Source organism: Myotis yumanensis, unplaced genomic scaffold, assembly GCF_028538775.1.
Source record: "Myotis yumanensis isolate MYYU_CA2020_CCGP unplaced genomic scaffold, mMyoYum1.0.hap1 SCAF_3, whole genome shotgun sequence".
Classification (NCBI taxonomy): Eukaryota; Metazoa; Chordata; class Mammalia; order Chiroptera; family Vespertilionidae; genus Myotis; species Myotis yumanensis.
Window position 1 is genome coordinate 120,857,068 of NW_027223754.1, and position 21,662 is coordinate 120,878,729.

A 21,662-nucleotide genomic window follows, 5' to 3' on the forward strand; every position below is an offset into this window, starting at 1 on the left:
AGCTCAAGTGCTCAAACCCAATACAGACTTTCTGAAAACCTTCTTTGTCTAAGTTCATAGGTCCAGGCTATAAACTCCAGTGAGAGAACCCCAGCCATGCCACTTAACACTCAATCACTGTGGCATCTCAGCAACATGTCTCGGTTTCCAGACGGTGATGCTGGGCACTGATGAGAGTCAGAGCTGTTGGTTTCGGGTTTCTCAGTCTTGTTATCTAAGGACCGGCTGCTTGGGATTTGATCAGGGCTGGTTTGGGAGAGAGGCAGACGCCGTCTTTTCCCCAGAACAGACTACTCTTTGAGCTCTGCCGCCACCCGGACTGGGGATGGAAGAAAGAAAACAAAAATCCCCACTGTATGTGGTTGTCCGGAATTTAACTTGGCCCTGGAGAGGGAAAATGAAAAAGCAACATTGCTCTTCCACTTTTAACGCCCTCTGCAGGCAGCAAACCTCACTAACGCTGAGGCTGTCAGGACTGAGAAGGAAGGGGTTCAGGGGTGGGCAAACTTTTTGACTCGAGGGCCACAATGGGTTCTTAAACTGGACCGGAGGGCCGGAACAAAAGCATGGATGGAGTGTTTGTGTGAACTAATATAAATTCAAAGTAAACATCATTACATAAAAGGGTACGGTCTTTTTTTTTTTTAGTTTTATTCATTTCAAACGGGCCGGATCCGGCCCACAGGCCGTAGTTTGCCCACGGCTGGTTAGGGTCTGGACAAGAATGATTTCTGACTCTCTCAGCAGTGAAAGCGGCTCTCATCTCCTCCCTAGGTCAACACTGAGTGCCGAGTGGGAGTGTCTGATTTAAAGTCAGTTTGCAAAATATAATTGAAATAGAACATTCTCATCTGGCTAAGCTATGAAGAAAGGCCATGAACCCAATTTAGTGATTTGGATTTTTTTGTTTGTTTGTTAATCCTCACCCCAGGATATTTTTTCCATTTTTTTTTGGAGAGAGTGGAAGGGAGAGGAGAGACAGGGAGAGAAACATCGATGTGAGAGAGACACATCGATTGGTTGCCTCCCACATGCTCCCTGACGGGGCCAGGGATTCAGCCTGCAACCAAGGTACGTGCCCTTGACCAGAATTGAACCCGAGACCCTTCAGCCCGAGGGCTTATGCTCTAACCATTGAGCAACCGGCCAGGGTGAGGAAGCTTTATTTTGTTTTCCTGCTCCCTCTTGTATTAGCCACATACTGTGTGTGTGTGTGTGTGTGTGTGTGTGTGTGTGTGTTGCAAGGTGGTCAGGGCAGGTGTTTGGTATCCGAATGGTTTTTTTGAAAAAGCAAAGTGCTGAGTTCTTTCTAAACATTCATATTGCCCCGGCGCTTCCAAGTCTTCTGCTTAACGAAGATTCTACTCTTCAACCAGGCATTTTACCCTCCAAAGAGGACTGTCAGTGTAGGTCAGTGAGAGATGTGCATGGGAAAGCTTGCATGCTGTCACCCCACATCTTCTTAGAAAACAGTTCACACTCTCCATTTTCCTTCAGAGCATTTAGAAAGTAAACTCAGATACTTCCAATCAGTCTCTGAATTATTTTTCTCATCTAGGTCAGCTACCCTTTGCTATACAATGTCCGATCCCTGTGTTTTGGCTGTCTAGGTTGAATATTTTGCATTTAGGTAAGTTTCCCCTAAATTCTATAGTATTCTCAAGAGACCTTACTCCTGATTTTATTTTATTTTTTTTACTTTTTGGTTGTCAAATAATCTTTAATGGAAACATTTTCCTTTGTAGTTCTTAACTAGCTAGGCATTTCACTGCACCACTGTTGATATCATCTATGATGTCATGAGGGTGGCAGCCACAGACTGGGCAGTCCCCAGGATCCCTTTAATGGTTCCAGAGAGTTCTCTAGCTAAAAATCGGTGCTGCATCTGTCTGGCAATGCAGACAATCTCATCAAAAGTGCTTATTTCCATTGTGCTGCTTCCTTCTCCTTCTCCTTCTCCTTCTCCTTCTCCTTCTCCTTCTCCTTCTCCTTCTCCTTCTCCTTCTCCTTCTCCTTCTCCTTCTCCTTCTCCTTCTCCTTCTTTTTGCTTCTTTCTGTCTCTTGGCGATTCTTTGAAGGCCTTGATGATCAGGGCAGAGGCAGAAGGCACTACCTCAATCTGGGCCTGTCTGTTCTGAACGGTCACTTTCACTGTAATCCTCAGACCCTTCCAATCACTGGTTGCTTTGGCGATGTCATCACCAAACTTTTTTGGAGACAGGCCAAGGGGGCCATTCTTGGGGGCCAGGGCAGACGTGGCACCCACTTCCCCACCAGTGTCCCTCAGGTATATCAAGGGGGGAAAACAGTAAGTGCCTCTGCAGAGCCCCAGCCACAGCCCTCTCCACATTGCTCTGGGCTGACCACCCACACTTTGCCTCTTCTCTACTCCTGATTTTAGAGACCTTTAGGAAAAGAAACCCCAAATCATTCTCACCATTAGCAGTTGAAGTCATGGAAAAGCATGAGATCATGTAGGGAGAGGACACGGGTGACTAGTGGAGAGAGTCTCAGTCAGAATCCTGGGAACAGCAACATTGAGGAGACAAGTGGAAGAGAGGTCAAAGGAGTGGGCATGCCCAGCAGACACAGGAGTCAGATGAGCACAGAAAGCTAAGAAGCGGGAGAGCAGGGACAATGTCCGTGCAGATGTGGACAGGGCAGCACCCCCAAATGCCAGTGCCCAGGAGGTAAGGCTGGGAGACCTGCTGTGATGCACCAGGAGACAGGAGGGATAAACTCAAGAGGGATCTAGTCAGACTGAGTTGATGTAAAATGCAGAACCCTGAAGATGTTACAGAGGATCTAAGCAGAGAACATGTAGAGCAGCGGTTCTCAACCTGTGGGTCGCGACCCCTTTGGCGGTCGAACGACCCTTTCACAAAGGTCGCCTAAGACCATCCTGCATATCAGACATTTACATGACGATTCATAACAGTAGCAACATTACAGTTATGAAGTAACAACGAAAATAATTTTATGGTTGGGCCACAACATGAGGAACTGTATTTAAAGGGCCATAAGGTTGAGAACCACTGCATAGGGAAGTGATATTCACTCTACTTCTAAATCTGTCCCTTCCTCTCTATTCCCAATTCTCTTTAGCTCAGGCCTTGAATTTCTGTTCTGGATAGGGACTGTAGCCATCTCCTCTTGTCTGTTTTCTGTACGCAGTGAGCTGTGACAGCACTGTCTGCTCTGTTGCAAATATTATAGTAAATCTTAGTAGCCCAATTAGTGTGGTGTGGGTGGAGAGGCAGTGAGAAGCATAAGACTGGACCAAAAATAACATAGTCATAGGCTATTCTGTTGGAAAAAAAATCACATATATTTCAGTGGATAAAAAGGTGACTTGCCCTAGCTGGTTTGGCTCAATGGATAGAGCGTCTGCCTGGGGAATGAAGGATCCCGGGTTTGATTCCAATTAAGGACACATGCCTGGGTTGCTGGCTCCATCCCCAGTAGGGGGCGTGAAGGAGGCAGCTGATCAATGATTCTCATCATTGATGTTTCTCTCTCTCTCCCTTTCCCTTCCCATCTGAAATCAATAAAAAAAATATATTTTAAAAAAGGTATCTTATTATTAAGTTACTCATATGTAGGCTAGAAGAGAAAATTGAAAAGGCAAAGCAGATGACACTGATGGCTCTTTTGTAAAGATCTTTTGCACCATCCTTTGCTTTGTTCCTGCAGATCCTGAAGTAAATCCTGGTATTGATTGTTCTTTGCCTTAATCTGCAGTATAAGGATTTCCTAGGAAATAAACATTTCATTTATTTTTTTTGTTTTTTTTAATTAAATCTTTATTGTTCAGATTACATTTGTTCCTCTTCCCCCCCCCCCCCAACTCCCCTCCTCCCAGTTCCCACCCCACCCTCCACCCTCACTCCCCACCCACTGTCCTCATCCATAGGTGCACGATTTTTGTCCAGTCTCTTCCCGAATCTCCCACTCCCCTTTTTCCCCCAAGAATAGTCAGTCCATTCCCTTTCTATGTCCCTGATTCATTATGATCACCAGTTCATTCTGTACATCAGATTATTTATTCACTTGATTCTTAGATTCACTTGTTGATAGATGCGTGTTTGTTGTTCATAATTTGTATCTTTACCTTTTTCTTCTTCTTCCTCTTCTTAAAGGATACCTTTCAGCATTTCGTATAATACTGGTTTAGTGGTGATGAACTCCTTTAGCTTTTCCTTATCTGAAGCTCTTTATCTGACCTTCAATTCTGAATGGTAGCTTTGCTGGATAAAGTACTCTTGGTTGTAGGTTCTTGGTATTCATCACTTTGAATATATCTTGCCATTCCCTTCTGGCCTACAAAGTTTCTGTTGAGAAATCAGCTGACAGTCGTATGGGTATTCCCTTGTAGGTAACTGGTTTCTTTCTCTTGCTGCTTTTAAGATTCTCTCTTTGTCTTTTGCTCTTGGCATTTTAATTATAATGTGTCTTGGTGTGGTCCTCTTTGGATTCCTTTTGTTTGGGGTTCTCTGCGCTTCTTGGACCTGTAAGTCCATTTCTTTCACCAGGTGGGGGAAGTTTTCTGTCATTATTTCTTCAAATGGGTTTTCAGTATCTTGCTGTCTCTCATCTTCTGGTACCCCTATAATTCTGATGTTGGTGCGTTTGAAACTGTCCCAGAGGCTCCTTATACTATCTTCGTATTTTCGGATTCTTTTTTCATTTTGCTTTTCTGGTTGGGTGTTTTTTGCTTCTTCGTATTTCAAATCTTTGACTTGATTCTTGCGCTCCTCTGGTCTGCTGTTGGGTGTCTGCATAATATTCTTTATTTCAGTCAGTGAATGCTTAATTTCTAGTTGGTTCTTTATCACAACATTGAGGGTCTCATTAGATTTCTTGAGGCTCTCATCAAGTTTATCGGCAGTTTCTAGCAAGTTATTGAAAGCCCTCAAAAGTGCGTTTTTTAGCTCTATATCCTCCATTTCTGTCATGTTTTTTTGTCTCCGCATTTTTTATGCTTTCTTGGTGCACCCCCTTGTGGTCTTTGTGCGCAGTCTTGTTGTAGTTAAGCCTTAATTGTTGTCGGCAATACTAGGGGTAAATTGTCCTCCAGGCTAACTGGCTATGAGAGTCAGCTGTGTCTGCAGTGGGAGAGCTTCTGTGATGAATCTCTAGGGCGGAGCTAATCCAGCCTTTGCCTGAGGCTATCAGGCAAATGCCTCTGTGCAGGGCTTGGGCGGGGCGGGTCCCTGGGGATCTACAGGGTGGGCGGGGCGAGCAGTTATGGCTGCTCTCAGTTCCGTCCCCAGCGGCTCTGCAACCGCTGCAAACCTCGGAGAGAAAGCTGCCTTCTTGCTTCTCCCATTTGAGTCTGGGTCCCTAGAGACTCTCCCGGATCTGGAGCTCAGAGTCTGAAACTCCCTCCCGATTGAAAACAACAATCACGCCCTACGCCGCCGGCCCGCTCCACGAGCACCTCCGCACCTTGGTATTTCACCTCCACACTGCGCCTCCTCTGATTCTCGGTATGGATTTCTCTTTACTTCTAGTTGTAGAATCTCTCCTCAGCCAGCCTTCCTGTGGTTCTGGGTGATGTCCGTTCCGTCTTTTAGTTGTATTTTTGAAGTGGTTGTTCGAGGCAGCAAATTCCGGCGTTAACCTATGCCGCCATCTTGGTTCTCTCTCATTTATTTGTTAATGTGTGATGCTTCTGCTCCACCCTAACTTTTAAGAAAGTGAGTTTGCACTTCAAATTCTTTCAATGCATGAATATCACTAAATATTTCTGATGCCGTTTATTCCCATTTTAAGTTTTCAATTCATGCAAAAGGTAATGAAATATTTGACTTCACATTATTGCATTAAATGAAATTCATGTATTTCTTTTGTCCTATATTACATAACTTTGTCTCCTGTCCTTACACTTTCCAAAACATTCCATTCTTCCATGCCTTCATACATATTGTCCTTCTACCTAGAATGCCCAAATTCTTGTCTGACTCCAAATTCACTTTTACAATTCAGCTCAAATATGACCTAATTTAAGTCACCTTCTCTGCTGTTGTGTGTGTGGGTGTTTTGTTGTTAATCCTTACCTGAGGATATTTTTCCCATTGATTTTTAGACAGAGTGGAAGGAAGGGAGGGAGGGAGAGAGGGGGAGAAGTGAGGGGGCGGGAAGAGAAACATCAAAGTGAGTGACACATTGATTGGTTGCCTCCTGCATGTGCCCTAACCAAAGACTGTTTTCAAGTTCTCTATAAATTTAAGATTCAGCACAATTTTTAGTACATACAAAACACCTCAGAATAAGATGCTGAATGAAGAAATGAATGGTATTAAATGCATGTTGCACCCAGCTGGTGTGGCTCAGTGGTTGAGTGTCGACCCATGCACCAAGAGGTCGCCAGTTCAATTCCCAGTCAGGGTACATACCCGGGTTTCGGGCTCAATCCCTGGTGGGGGCTGTGGAGGAGGCAGCCAATCTATGTCTCTCTCTCATTGATGTTTCTATCTCTCTCTTCCTCTCCCTTCCCCTCTCTGAAAAATAAATAAAAACATATTTTTAAAAAGGATAAATGCATGTTGGAATTTGACTAACAATGGTGGGCTCTTGATAGGAAGTCAATTCAAGCCAAAATATAGATAATAGTTAACCATTATTGAATACCCACTATATGCTGGGCACAAAACTAAGCTATTTTACCAAGCTTTTAAAAAATATACAACCCATAAAATCCATCCTTTTAAAGTATACAATTCAGTGGCTTTTATTGTTTTGTAACCATCACCATTAATTCTAGAACATTTTCATGACCCCAAAAAGAAACCCTACACCTATTAGCAGTCACTCCTCACTCTAAACCCCTCTCCTCAGCCTCTGGCAACCACTAACCTACTTTATTTCTATAGATTTGCCTATTGTGACTTTTCATGTATATGGGCTTATACAATGTGTGGCCTTCTGTGTCTGGTTTCTTTAACTTAGCATAACATTCTTAATGTTCACCCATGTTGCAGGATGTTAGTATTTCATTCCTTACTACATCTGAATAATATTCTGTTGAATAGATATGCTGCATTTTGTTTACTTATTCACCTGTTGATAGACATTTGGGTTGTTTCCAATGTATGGCTATTATGAATAATGCTGCTATGAGCATCTGTGCACAAGTTTTTGTGAGCATGTAGATTTTCATTTTTCTTGGGTATATACTTAAGGAGTGTAATTAATGAATTATGTGGTAACTGTTTAACTTTTTGAGCAACTCCCGCCGTGGGAGTGCACTGACCACCAGGGGGCTGCTCCTGCATTGAATGTCTGCCTCCTGGTGGTCAGTGCACATCATAGCAACCAGTCGACCAGTTGTTCAGTCATTCGGTCACTTAGGCTTTTATATATATACTAGAGGCCCGGTGCACAAAAATTTGTGCACTCGGGAGGGGAGGGGGGTCCCCCAGCCCGGCCTGTGCCCTCTCGCAGTCTGGGACCCCTTGGGAGATAACGACCTGCTGGCTTAGGCCTGCTCCTGGGTGGCAGAGGGCAGGCCCAATCCCTAGGTGCAGCCCCTGGTCAGGCTCAGAGCAGGGCCGATAGGGGAGTTGGGGCACCGCCCCCTGTCACACACAGAGCAGAGCGGATAAGGGGGTTGGGGTGCTGCACCCTGTCACACTCAGGGCAGGGCCAATGGGGAGGTTATGGCTCTACCCCATCACACACAGAGCAGGGCCCACGGTGGGGGGGGGGGGAGGGATTTGGGGCGCCGCACCCTGTCACACACAGAGCAGGGCCGATCAGGGGGTTGGGGCGCCACACCCTGTCACACACAGAGCCGCAGGGCGATCAGGGGATTGGGGAGCTCCCCCGTCACACACAGAGCCGCAGGGCGATCAGGGGATTGGGGAGCTCCCCACTATCAGGCACAGAGCAGGGCTGATCAGGGGGTTGGGGCGCCTTCCCCTGTCACGAACAGAGCAGGGCGGATAGGGAGGTTGTGGCCCCGCCCCCTGTCACACACAGAGCCACAGGGTGATCAGGGGGTTTGGGCTCTACCCTCTGTCACGCTGATCCCGGTGCCAGGAGGCCTCGCGGCTCCGCTGATCCTGGTGCTGGGAGGCATATTACCCTTTTACTATATAGGATAGAGGCCTGGTGCACGGGTGGGGGCCGGCTGGTTTGCCCTGAAGGGTGTCCTGGATCAGGGTGGGGGTCCCCACTGGGGTGCCTGGCCAGTCTGGGTGAGGGTCTGAGGGCCGTTTTCCGGCTGGCAGGTGACTAAAGCTCCCAACTGCTCCTTTTATTCTTTTTTTTTTATTCTGGGCCAGCTTTAGCTTTGAGGCCTTGGCTGCTGAAAGCCGGTTTCTGGCCTTTGTTTTTCCTTCTGTATTTGATACAATGTTGCGGTCCGGCTGGCTGAACCTGGCTGACTGAAAGCCGGTTTCAGGGGTTTTGTTTAGCTTCTTATTTGCAACATAGTACATAGTTGCTTAGAGTTGCAGCTGAGAGGCCAGCAAGTTAGGCGGGGAACATTGGAGCCAGCCGTCACTGGAGCAAGCAAGCCTCCCTGTTCGCTTCAGTGCATGGCTGCCGTCCGCCATCTTGGCTGACAGTTAATTTGCATAAGGATATGCTGATTAGCCAATGGGAAGGGTAGCGGTCGTACGCTAATTACCATGTTTCTCTTTTATTAGTGTAGATATAGATAGATGATCTCTAAATCCTTCTTTCTTTGAAATTATGATTCAATAGAGTCGGTGTTTTGCCCAGCATCAAAACAGTAAGTAATGAAAAGCCAATTCCTAAAGTATTAGGACACAAGGAAGAACCATCCACTATGTACATCCCTCTAAAGCTTAGGACTGGTACCTCTGGGAATTTCTGTCCCAATTTATTAGCTGCTATCATCAGCTCTCTCTTTTTTAAAGGTAGCATCTCCTACCAACCACTTAATTACCCCTTTCCTTAACACAAATATGAAAACCTAAGTTCTTTCTATGGGTTTGTCCTGGGTAAATCATAAGATGCCATACTAAGCTAAGACCAACTAATTTCCCAGAGGCTGTCCAGGTACACTCACAATTACTTTGACTCAAATGCATAGCAATTTGCCTAAAAGAGGATATAGATGGAAAAATGGAAAAGTATTAGTGTCATCATCTTTAATACTATCTTTGCTACCTCCAATACCAGACAACTTCAAGGGACACATTTAGGAAAACTTTGATACTTGTTTGTACAGGACTGTAGAGACCATGGAACAAGTAAACCGAGTCACTAACAAAGTATAAATGTGCTTTTAACACGAAATTATAGAAAACTCAAAGAGAATATTTTCATTTACATATTTTATTAAAAAACAGTTAATTTAAAATATATAAATTATTTAAAAATGTTATTGGTACAATACTGAACTTTTCATACAAGGATTATTTAAGTTTTACTCACTCTTAACCAGAGTGGCAACTTTATTTTCCTAGATACATTTTGCCTAAGAGCAGGGTCTCTATCGCCCTCTGGTGAAACTTTGAGATTGGGTGTCCATAAAAGTAATTCAGGCCTCCCAACTCTCAAGTGAAGAAAATTACATAGCAGAATTACTGCCTATTCACACCCCTTTGTCTCCTCAAGGAAAGTGTTCCTCCTAACAACACTCAGCCACGCTCATAGCAAACATCCTTCCTTCTTAAGTTTTCACGGTCACTGTTTTCTTAAAAAACAAAAACCTCTCATTATAAAAGGGAAAAATATGTGGTCTCTAAGTAATTTAGGTTATACTCCAGACTAACAAAACACACATACAAAAAAGCAAAAACGGTGAATAGGACAGCAAAAATTATACAGTTTAGTACGCAAGAACGGCTTTTTTAGTGGTCCCTGATTCTTCACCCTGTCTTTATAATAATGGGTACCACCATTCTAGTCAACTCTGCCCAGTTTCTGGGAGAAGATGACATTTTTCTCAGATTTCACGAAAAAGACTCACTACAGACCAGGGCCGTTTCTAAAACTAAATATCAACAGAGTCTAAGTTCATTCTCCAGACCAAATACTTTGGACTTTAGGTTCTTCAGTTCTCCTTGTATCTTATGTGCTCGTTTATTGCTGTCACGAACCTCACACAGAATGGCAAGATCCTGGTTTGCCCGGGCATTAACTGTTACCTAGAGATTTAAAAAAAGAAGAAGAAGAAGAAGAAATGATTACAGCATATGCCAGAGGAGAGGAATCAGTCATAAAGACCAAACTATGATGGGACATCATAGTTTATAAGACATTTAGTACTCAAGGTAAATTCAGTTCTTAGTTTTAGTAACTAACAAAAAGATAGTAATGTAGAATAAAAGAGACAAATATAAACATCACTGGTAAATTTGTCAAAGAAAGTACCTCTTCTTTTTTACAACCAACTTTGGAGTATAGTGATGATAGGTGGACAACTGATTTAAGTCTCTGTAAAAAGGTTCTTGAGGCAACTTTGTTTCTAAATAAAGCTGTGTATGGTAGGGAAAATTACTTTATTATTCAATTACTCACTTTCCTTGCTTGTAAAAAAGACATGGTTCTTTTAATCTACTTCTTCAATTGGGAGGGATGAAAATTTCTGTTAATTTTAGCTTAGATGAAAGTATAATGATGCAGTCATTCAATTATTTTTGTCTTCTCTCTAGTGTGTACTTGTTTTAAAAATATATTTTTATTGATCCCAGAGAGGAAGGGGAAGGGATAAAGAGTTAGAAACATCAATGATGAGAGAGAATCATCGGTAAGCTGCTTCCTGCACGCCCCACACTAGGGATCGAGCCTGCAACCCAGGCATGTGCCCTGATGGGAATCAAACTATGACCTCCTGGTTCATAGGTGGACACTCAAACACTGAGCCACGCCAGCTGGGCTAGTATGTACTTGTTAAACTAATTTTAGTGAGACTGAAAGGATGCTGACCCATCAGTACCTACTATCAGGGAAACAGCACATCTTTCTTCTGAGGAGCCCTGTGGAGCATGTTTTCTCACTTGTACCCCTTTATCCCTTTTAGTAATTCAGGATTTGGAATTACCTTATAGAGCATTTGTTCCAAGTCTTTCAGTTTCTGCCTGAGAACCTTAATATCTGTTTTAAAGCCTTCTACTTCCAAGATACGCCGATTCTCCAAGGCCTCATAGCGTTTTGTCATTAGTTGTAAACGCTTCCCCATCTTGTTAGAGCGATCCTAAATACAGGCAAATGGGAAGGCGTATGAAGATGAGGGGAGCATTCCCTGAGCCATCAGACTTCACACACTATCATAAGTGGCAGAGAATTTTATACCTTGAAGATCTCTCTCCTCATTCCTTCTTCCTCACGAATCCGGGCAAGTTCTTCTTCTAGGGAAATGCACTGCTCTTGGTACATGTTGGACAGCTTTTTCTCTTGTATTAACTTATCCTTTAGGGACTGCAGGTCAAAAGTGAAAAACAACACAGCTCTATAATTTAGATAATTCAAATAGCATTTAGGTAAAGAGAAAAAGGAATGAAAGGATTTCCAGTACAAATGAGTTAAGTAACAAGACAGCAAGGGACTTTGGAGAACATTTGAAAGACGATTCTGTTAGTCTTTTTCTAAAGTATACACAGTAGCCGTAACCGGTTTGGCTCAGTGGATAGAGCGTCGGCCTGCGGACTGAAGGGTCCCAGGTTCAATTCTGGTCAGGGGCATGGACCTTGGTTGTGCAGGAGGCAGCTGATCGATGTTTCTCTCTCATCGATGTTTCTAGCTATCTCTCTCCCTTCCTCTCTGTGAAAAATCAATAAAATATTAAAAAAAAAAAAAAAGTATACACAGTAGAAATCCTTTAAAATAAAACAAATATTTTTGGCTCTTTGAAGAATAGATAATGAAGTTCAGAACTGTCCCAAGTAAGGCATAATATAGTCGACCCTCCTATCTACAGGTTCCACATCCATGGATTCAACCAAACAGGAAACAAAAACAAACAAACAAACAAAAGGTACACTGTTGCTGACACATACTGTGTAGTTAGGCCTACTTAACATGTACAGATTCCTCCGCAACCCCCCTGCTCCCCTCCGTCATTATTCCCTAAACCAATGATTTTCAACCTCTTCCATCTCATGGCACACATAAACTAATGACTAAAATTCTGCATCACACCAAAAATATATTTTTTGCCGATTTGAAAAAAAAAAGGTATAATTTTGGTTCATTCATATCAGATGGCGATTGTTGTGTTGGCTGTTGTCATTTTTTAAAAATATTTTTTTATTTATTTCAGAGAGGAAGGGAGAGGGAGAGTGAGATAGAAACGTCAATGATGAAAGAGAATCATTGATCGGCTGCTTCCTGCACACCCCCTATTAGGGATCGAGCCCACAACCTAGGCATGTGCCCTTGACCAGAATCGAATCCGGGACCCTTTAGTCCACAGGCCAATGCTCTATCCACTGAGCCAAATCACCTAGGGAGGCTATGGTCATTTTTTAATTTGACAATCTAAAGGAAAAGAGGTCAGTGCCCTGACCAAAGAGTCGGGTATTGAATATTTTAAAAGTCTTGCAGCACACCAGTTGATAATCGCTGCCCTAAATGATATAGTATAACAACCATTTACATAGCATTTACATTGTTGTTTCTTTAAAAAAATACTTTTTTCATTGATTTCAGAGAGGAAGAGAGATAGAAAAATCAATGATGAGAATCACTGATAGGCTGCCACTTTTGCACGCCCCCTCCTGGGGATGGAGCCCACAACTTGGGCATGTGCCCTAACTGGGAATCGAACCATGACCTCCTGGTTCATAGGTCAGTACTCAACCGCTGAGCAACACCAACTGGGCTACATAGCATTTACATTGTATTAGGTATTATGAGTAGAGATGATTTAAAGTATATGGGAGGATGTGTATAGATTAATACAAATACTATGCTATTTTATATATGGAACTTGAGCAACCATGGATTTTGGTGTCTGGAACCAATCCCCTGCAGATACCAAGGAACTACTGTACATGTTTGGGGCACATTTCTGAAGTTCTTTAAAAAGAAAGAAACATCAACAATACTTATACATGTCACACTGAGAAGTCAGAATGATCTTTAAAAAAAGCTAAGTAAGATCGTGTTACTTCCTTAAATACAGACCTGGGGAAAGAGCATTCTAGGCAGAGAAAAGAATAAGTTTAAAGGTCCTGGAGTATGGACAAGCAAAAGGAAGAATATAAGGTTAAAGAGAAATAAGCAAGGAGGAAGTGGTACACCAGGAGGCTGAGGGTGTGTGTAGCAACCAGTCATGGAGGGCCACCCTTCAACCTCCCTGTATACCACTTCCTTTTTAAACATACGTACTCCAGGGCCTTTAAACTTGCTCTTCCCTCTCCCTGGAATGCTCCCCCCTAGATCTAACGGCAAGCTAAATCCCATTTTTCAGGCCTCAGTTAAAACACCAGGCTTAAGAGAGTGTCTCGATGCTACTCCATAAAACTAGATTTCCAGCAACTACATATTATCTTCATATAATCCTTTTACTTCCTTAACATCAATTTATCATAATAATTTTCTCTTTTAAATTTTTTATTTTTATTTATTGATTTTAGAGAAAGAGAGAGAGAGAGAGAGAGAGAGAGAGAAACATCTACTTGTTGTTCCACTTATTTATGCATTTATTGGTTGATTCTTGTATGTGACCTGACAGGGGATCAAACCCACAACCTTGGTAATCAGGACAATGCTCTAACTACCTGACCCAGGCTCATAATCTATCCTTTTTTAAAAATATATTTTTTTATTGATTTCAGAGAGGAAGGAAGAGGGAGGGAGGGAGGGAGGGAGAGAGGGGGAGGGAGAGAGAGAGAGAGAGAGAGAGAGAGAGAGAGAAAGAGAGAGAGAAAATATCGATGAGAGAATCACTGATCGGCTACCTCCAGCCTGCCCCACATTGGGGATCAAGCCTGCAACCTGTGCATGTGCCCTGACTAGGAATCAAACCATGAACTCCTGGTTCATAGGTCGACACTCAACCACTGAGGCACGCCAGCTGGGCTATCCTTTTTCTTTTTTTCAGTATATTTTTTATTGATTTCAGAGAGGAAGGGAGAGGGGGAGAGAGTGATAGAAACATCAACGATGAGGGAGAATCATCGACCAGCTGCCTCCTGCATGCCCCACACTGGGATTTAGGCTGCAACCTGGGCATGTGCCCCTGACTGGAGTCGAATCCAGGACCTTCAGTTCATAGGCCGATACTCTATCCACTGAGCTAAACCAGCTAGGTCTGGGCTACCCTTTTTTGATTGTTAATGTTTCTGTTTTCTCACCCATTAAGATATAAATGCCATGCATAGCTGGTGCGGTTCAATGGCTGAGCCTGCACCCATGAACCAGGAAGTCACATTTCAATTGCCAATCAGGGCACATGCCCAGGTTGCAGGCTCCCAGGTGGGGAAGGGGGGGGGGGATATAGGAGGCAGCCAATAGATGATTCTCTCATATCATTGGTGTATCTATCTCCCTCTCTCTTTCCCTTTATCTCTGAAATCAATAAAAACATATTTTTTAAAGAGATGTAAATGCCATGATAGCCGACCTGGTCAAGCTTATTTACTGCTATAGACCCAAAGCCTAGCCCATAATAGGAGTGCCTTAATATCTGTTGAATGAGCCCTGACTGGTGTGGCTCAGTGGGAAAGCATCGGTCCAAGGACTAAAGGGTTGTGGGTTTGATTCCCAGTCAAGGGCACGTACCTGGGTTACAGGTTCAATCCTTGCCCCAGTCGGGGTGCACGTGGGAGACAACCAATCAATGTGTCTCTCACATCTATGTTTCTCTCTCTCTCTCTCTCTCCCCTTCCTTACTTCCTCTCTTCTACCCTCTCAAAAGTCAATGGAAAGGTATCCTCTGGTGAGAATTACAAAAGAAAATATTTGTTGAATGAATGAATGAATAAATCAATTGATTGATCGATCAATCAATCATTTCATTTTCTAAATCTCTAAACACTGTAATGATGAGCTATTCTTTGAAACCTGTTTCTTGAGGTTGTTGCTACATCAGCTCTTGGACTAAATGGATCTTGTATGATAATTCTGGGGTTCTTTGGAATTCTCTGAGTTTTTCAAATTCTTGCAGAAAAAACAAAAAAGAATTTCTGTAAATATACAGAAACTACCTTAATATATTCATTTTGCTTGCGATGACTCTCATGAACAACCGGGCAATCTTTTCCAATTTTATCTTCTTTCTTCTTACACTGTGCCCTGTATTGCTTAATCTTTGACATCAACTGATCCTTTTCAAGCATCCACGACTTCTCCTTATTTTGGTTTTCAAATCTAAGTTGCAAAAAGTCTTTGGTGCTCTCATAGAGCAGTTCTTGGGTGTGATGGAGACTATGAAAGAAAGTACAAAAGTGGACATGAAGATGCTTACATAGCACGTATGACATAGTTATTCCAAACAAAGAAAAGATACAGATTCTTTAAAAATTATATAATAAGTTTTGTAAATTATTATTAGCAGTTTTAAAAAATACAATCTGATTACTGACAACCACAGAGGTTTTACTGAACCAAGTGTAATGTATGTACCCATGCTCACTGTTTCACAAACTGGTCTTTACATATATTTTTCCAAGTACTAATTGCAGGGTATATAGTTATTAGGACTACAGAAATATTTACACATAGCCTGCATAAGTACGGACTATCCCAAGACACTAGACTACAATAAAGAAGTAACTCATAGTGTTCTGACCGAGGGTTAACACAAATTCTAAGATATCAAAAACAGCTTTGTGTTTGTTTATGCTGTGCTCCATATGTAAACTGCACAATATCAAATCTTGTTTTGTTTTCAAGATCAACTTCCTTTCTGCAGTCATCTTGACAACTTCAGGCCATTTAATTTCTCCATTGTCTGAAATTCTTTTTTTTAAAATATATTTTATTGATTTTTTACAGAGAGGAAGGGAGAGAGAGAGAGTTAGAAACATCGATGAGAGAGAACTTCGATCAGCTGCCCCCTGCACACTCCCCACTGGGGATGTGCCCGCAACCAAGGTACAAGCCCTTGACCGGAATCGAACCTGGGACCCTTCAGTCCTCAGGCTGACGCTCTATCCACTGAGCCAAACCGGTTTCGACCTGAAATTCTTTATCAGTTTAAATCTGGTCTCCTGTGTTATAATTCAACTTGCTTATAAACTGTCAGGTTCTAACTGTCAACATGCATGTTTTCCAACCTGAGTGAAAGCATATACTTACTTATCATATATCTTTGTCCCACTATCACCAAACTAACAGACATACACAAGGTACTAAACAGATTCCTGCTGATTATTGAAATATAGAAAAATGATGTTTCTCTCTATAACAAAGAATATCCCTAGAAGTAAGCAACCCATTGATTTAATAGCAACACCTAGAAAAATACTGTATCAAATAATCTAGCTGTTTGCAAAGAATATTAAACACTATGAGACAATCACTATAATTTTCCACAGAACAAATAATGTCAGATCCATTTAGTTCTTTTCATGAGTAAAAGATAAGAGAAAAATGATAGCCTAATGCCAGGCACAAGGTAGAATAACTGTCAGTAAGTTAAAATATATATATTTAGATATATGTATGTGTATAAAGAGGGAGGGACTGATTCAGTTACCACAAGGTTTCTCTTCCTTTCAATGAGTTATTTTATTCTATCTGACATTATGTTCTCAATTACAGACTGGGAAGTATGGTCTTGTTAATGTATCAATGGTTTGAAAGTGACACCAAAAGGGCACTTGGATTTCATGCCATTTAATATCCTTAGGATGACATAATGGAAGGAACTGATCATGTGGACAGACATGCAGATGATGCTAAACAAGGATGGTTATTAATATTCTGAAAAACAAATATAAAATTACAAATTACTATGACAATTAAAAAATACTGTTCCCAGGAGGAGGAGCCAAGATGATGGCATAGGTAAAAGCAGCTCTTGCATCCTCCCACGACCACATCAAAATTACAACTAAACCACAGAACAACCATCATTCAGTACCACCTCAAATCTGGCTGAATGGAAGGCCCCAAACTGCAGAATTAAAGCAGAAGCCACGTTGAGACTGGTAGGAAGGGGGGAGGTGTGGAATGGTTGGTCACACAGCCACGTGTGGAGTTTTTTTAATCCAGAGGGATAGCTTGGCCGCAGAGCCCCCCCTCATTTTCTCGCTCCATTGTAAGGAATAAGAGGTCCCAGCCCCACACCAGACTCCTCAGCCCAGGGTTCCAGTGCTGGGAAGAGAAGTCCCCATAACTCCAGGCTGTAAAAACCATGAGTGACATGGGGGCTGCTGGAGTACCAAGCAGTACCTCTTAAAGGGCCGGTCCACAGACTTACTCTGACTCACTCTCTCTGAGCTCCAATGCTGGGGCAGCAGCTTGAAAGGATCTAGGGACATACAGGGAGGAACTAAATTGTCTGGCATCAGGGCAAGAACTGGGGGGCAGCTTTCTCTCAGACAAAAGTGCTGGCAGAGGTCACTGTCCCTTTGCTGAGACACAGTGCCAACAGGAAGTTGCCATATCTGAGTTTCCCTCAACCTGGCTCACACTGTTAGCTCTGCCCTGATTGGATTCACTGAGACCCTGCCCCACCCAATTTGTAGCCCCACCCAAGCTGTTTGCAGTGGCTTTTCTATATGAATGGCCTGTCCTGGCTCAGGCTTCAGACTTTCCTAAAATCTCTCAAACAAGCAACAGCTGGTGTCAGTATGTCCCATACCACTCAATAAGAGGCCCCAGGCCCAGCACTAGAAGCAGCCTGCCTTGCTTCACAGCTTGGCCTCTCCAAACTCAATGCAAGTAGCAGCCATATGCAGATGACCCTGTAGCTCGTGCTGGGTGGCCCCAGGCAGGACACAGGCAGGAGGACCTACAGCCAGAGCACCTGGTGGTCAGCTTCAGACCACAACAGATTACAACCCTACCACATCAACCAGTGACATATTCAAGGGGTAGACTTGATGAGCACCAAAGCCCCACTGAAGTCCTGCTCCATAGAGGCATCTCCTGCAGAGCAGCTCTTCTTCCGCTGCAGTTGCAGCTGGTTCGCACAGCCAATTGGCCTGGAGGTCAATTCCTCCTAGTGATGCCATCAAGCTCAACTACAACAGGATGGTGCACACAGCACACACAGGGGCGCACCTAGAGGGCCCAACTCAGATGACTGGGGAGGCTGAGCCACTAGGCCCTACAGGACACCTACTACACAAGGCCACTCTACCAATTCCAGGAGACATAGCAGCTTTACCTAATATAGAACCAAATACAGCAAAGCAGCCTATATGCAGAGACAAAGAAACATGTAAGAAATGAAAGAACAGGAGAAATCTCCAGAAAAAGAAGTAAAAGAAATGAAGCAAGAAAACTACCATATACAGAATTCAAAACAATGGTTACAAGGATGCTCAAGGAAGTTGAGAACTTCAAGGAACTTAGTGAGAACATCAACAACATAAAAAATGATCAGTTAGAAATGAAGGATTCACTAACTGAAATTAAGAATAACTTACAAGGAATCAACAGTAGAGTAAATGGGCAAAGGACCTAAATAGACACTTTTCGAAAGAGGACATTCAGAAAGCCAAGAGACATATGAAAACATGCTCAAAGTCACTAATCATCCGAGAGATGCAAATCAAAACAACAATGAGGTACCATCTCACACCTGACATAATGGCTATCATCAACAAATCAACAAATGACAAGTGTTGGTGAGGATGCAGAGAAAAAGGAACCCTCCTTCACTGCTGGTGGGAATGCAGACTGGTGCAGCCACTGTGGAAAACAGTATGGTGTTTCCTCAAAAATTTAAAAATGGAACTGCCGTTTGACCCAGTAATACCATTTCTAGGAATATATCCCAAGAAAACAGAAACACCAATCAGAAAGGATATATGCACCCATATGTTCATAGCAGCACAATTTACAATAGCTAAGATCTGGAAACAGCCTAAGTGCCCATCAGCAGATGAGTGGATTAGAAAACTGTGGTACAGCTACACAATGGAATACTACGCTGCTGTAAAAAAGAAGGAATTCTTACCATTTGCAACAGCATGAATAAAACTGGAGAGCATTATGCTAAGTGAAATAAGCCAGTTAGTGAAAGATAAATACCACATGATCTCACTCATTTGTGGAATATAAAAAACATTATAAAGTGTTGAACAAAAATAGATAGAGGCAAAGAAGCATTGAACAGACTGTCAAACTACAGCGGGAAGGCAGGGGAGGGGGAGGAGGTAAGAGATCAACCAAAGGACTTGTATGCACGCATATAAGCACAACCAATAGACACAAGACACTGGGTGGGGAGAGGGTGAGGGCAATTGCTAGGGGGTAGAGGAGGCCGGGTGGAGGTCAATGGGGGGAAAAAAGGAGACTTATGTATTATTTGTAATACCTTAAACAATAAAATAAAATTAAAATAAAAAAACAGTAGAGTAGAGGACACCAAGAATCAACTCAGCAATTTGGAATATGAGGAACTAAAAACACCCAATCAGAACAGCAAAAAGAAAAAAGAATCCAAAAAATATGAAGACTAAGGAGCCTCTGGGACAACTTCAAGCAAACTATTCACATCATAGGGCTGCGAGAAAGAGAAGAGAGGGAGCAAGAAGTTAAAAACCTATTTGAAGAAATAATGACAGAAAACTTTCCTTACCTGGTGAAAGAAATAGACATAGTAGTACAAGTGCAGGAAGCACAGAATCCCAAACAAGATGAACCCAAAGAGGCCCAAACCAAGACACATTATAATTTAAATGACGAAGGTTAAAGACAAAGAGAAAATATTAAAAGCAGCAAGAGAAAAGCAGTTAGTTACCTACAAGTAAGCACCCATACGACTGTCAGCTGATTTCTCAACAGAAGCTTTGCAGGCCAGAAGGGAGTGGCAAGGACACTATTCAAAGTGATGAATAGCAAGGACCTACAACCAAGATTACTCTACTCAGCAAAGCTCTCATTTAGAATTAAAGGTCCGATAAAGAGCTTCACGGACAAGAAAAAGTTAAAGGAGTTCATCATCAACAAACCAGTATTACATGAGATGTTAAAGGGTATTCTTAAGAAAAGGGAGGAGGAGGGAGGAGGAAGGAGGAAGGAAAAAGGAGGAAAGAGGAGGAGTAGAAGGAGGAGAAAAAGATCACAATATAAACAATAAGATGGCAATAAATACAAATTTATCAAAAACTGAATCTAACAATCAAAATAAATGAACAAGAAATCTAATGAACAAAATTAATTGATGAATAAAATAGAACCAGAGGCATGAAAACATTAAATAGACTGATGAATCTCAGAGGGAATGGAGGAGGAGGGACGGGAAGAGATTAACCAAAGAACTTACATGCATACATGCATTACCCATGGACACAGACAATAAATAGGTTGGTGAATGCCTGGGGTGGGGCAGGATCCAGTGGAGGGGGACAATTGGGGGGAAAATTGTGGGGGAACATCTGTAATACTCAACAATAAAGAGCTAAAAAAATACTGTTCCTTTAAAAACAATTACAATCCAGTGAAAAGTGAAAATGCTATTATGCATAAGTACAATATACCTAAGATAGGAAATTTTCTAGCCTGCATTGGTCATAAATCTTAATTTGAATATCTTAATTTGAATATGCAACTTTAATCAAGAACACTTTAAAATGAAGGAAGAGACACTATGAAAGTTTGAGAAGACAATAAAAAAACAATGAAGGGATGAAGAATATATGAATAAGTATTTTAAAATGTAGGAATGTTTAACATAGAAAAGAGATGGTAAGATGCAACTTGATAAATATCACCAAGTATTCAACAGATGTTTATTGTGCACCTATTATGCACACAGGGCAAGACCCTGCAGGAAAAAAGGCATCCTATATAATAAAACCCTAATATGCAAATCAGACGAACAGCGGAACAACCAGTCACTATGATGTGCACTGACCAACAGGGGGCATACACTCAACGCAGGAGCTGCCCCCTGGTGGTCAGTATGCTCCCACAGGGGGAGCACAGAAGCCGGGCTCACGGCTGGCGAGCGCAATGGCGGTGGCGGGAGCCTCTCCTGCCTCCACAGCAGCACTAAGAACCCCTCGGGGGATGTATGACTGCTGGCTTAGGCCCGCTCCCCCTGTGGGACATCCCCCAAGGAATCCCAGACTGCAAGAGCACGCAGTCAGACTGAGGGACCCCCCCACCCCCCAGTGCACAAATGTTATGCACCAGGCCTCTAGTAATTACAATAGGCGATGATAAGTGTCATCGTAGAAGCATGCTAATCATTATGGGAATATGGAGGAGGAATAATTTAATTCTGCCTTGGGAAGTCTTCAGAGAAGAAGTAACACTGCATTGCAAGGTATCTACCACATAGCAAGTGTTCCATAAACAACAGATATTATTATTCTGGCTGAAGGACAAGGTGAACTACAGCAACAGAAAAGGAGGTGAGACTGAAAGGTTAATTTAGTGCCAGATGAAGTACCTAATAATTTATGCTAAGGTATTAGGCCTTTATCATAAGCTAAACAGGGAACTATCAAATGTTTTTAAGCACTTGATAAGTTCTACTGCAGGAGCTACTAGTAATAGTGAGGAAGACTATAGAATGAATACAAAGAGACCAATGCTAGGAAGAACACTTAGATTAT

The 21,662-nt window shown here is 42.5% G+C and overlaps 1 protein-coding gene and 1 pseudogene across 2 annotated transcripts in view; both read right to left on the minus strand.

Annotated features, from left to right (window-relative positions):
* Window positions 1–1,748: 1,748 nt before the first annotated feature.
* Window positions 1,749–2,350, minus strand: LOC139006311 (large ribosomal subunit protein uL11-like; annotated as a pseudogene).
* Window positions 2,351–9,313: 6,963 nt separating this feature from the next.
* The window catches only part of CCDC77 (coiled-coil domain containing 77), a 44,387-nt gene continuing 32,038 nt past the window's right edge, over window positions 9,314–21,662 (minus strand). For both annotated transcript variants that reach the window (XM_070409508.1, XM_070409507.1), the window contains 4 exons: window positions 15,129–15,348; window positions 11,272–11,397; window positions 11,021–11,173; window positions 9,314–10,124 (listed from right to left, as the gene is read on the minus strand). In XM_070409508.1, coding sequence (XP_070265609.1) covers window positions 9,978–10,124; window positions 11,021–11,173; window positions 11,272–11,397; window positions 15,129–15,348 — 646 coding nt within the window. In that variant the 3' untranslated portion in view covers window positions 9,314–9,977. The remainder of the gene's footprint in view (window positions 10,125–11,020; window positions 11,174–11,271; window positions 11,398–15,128; window positions 15,349–21,662) is intronic.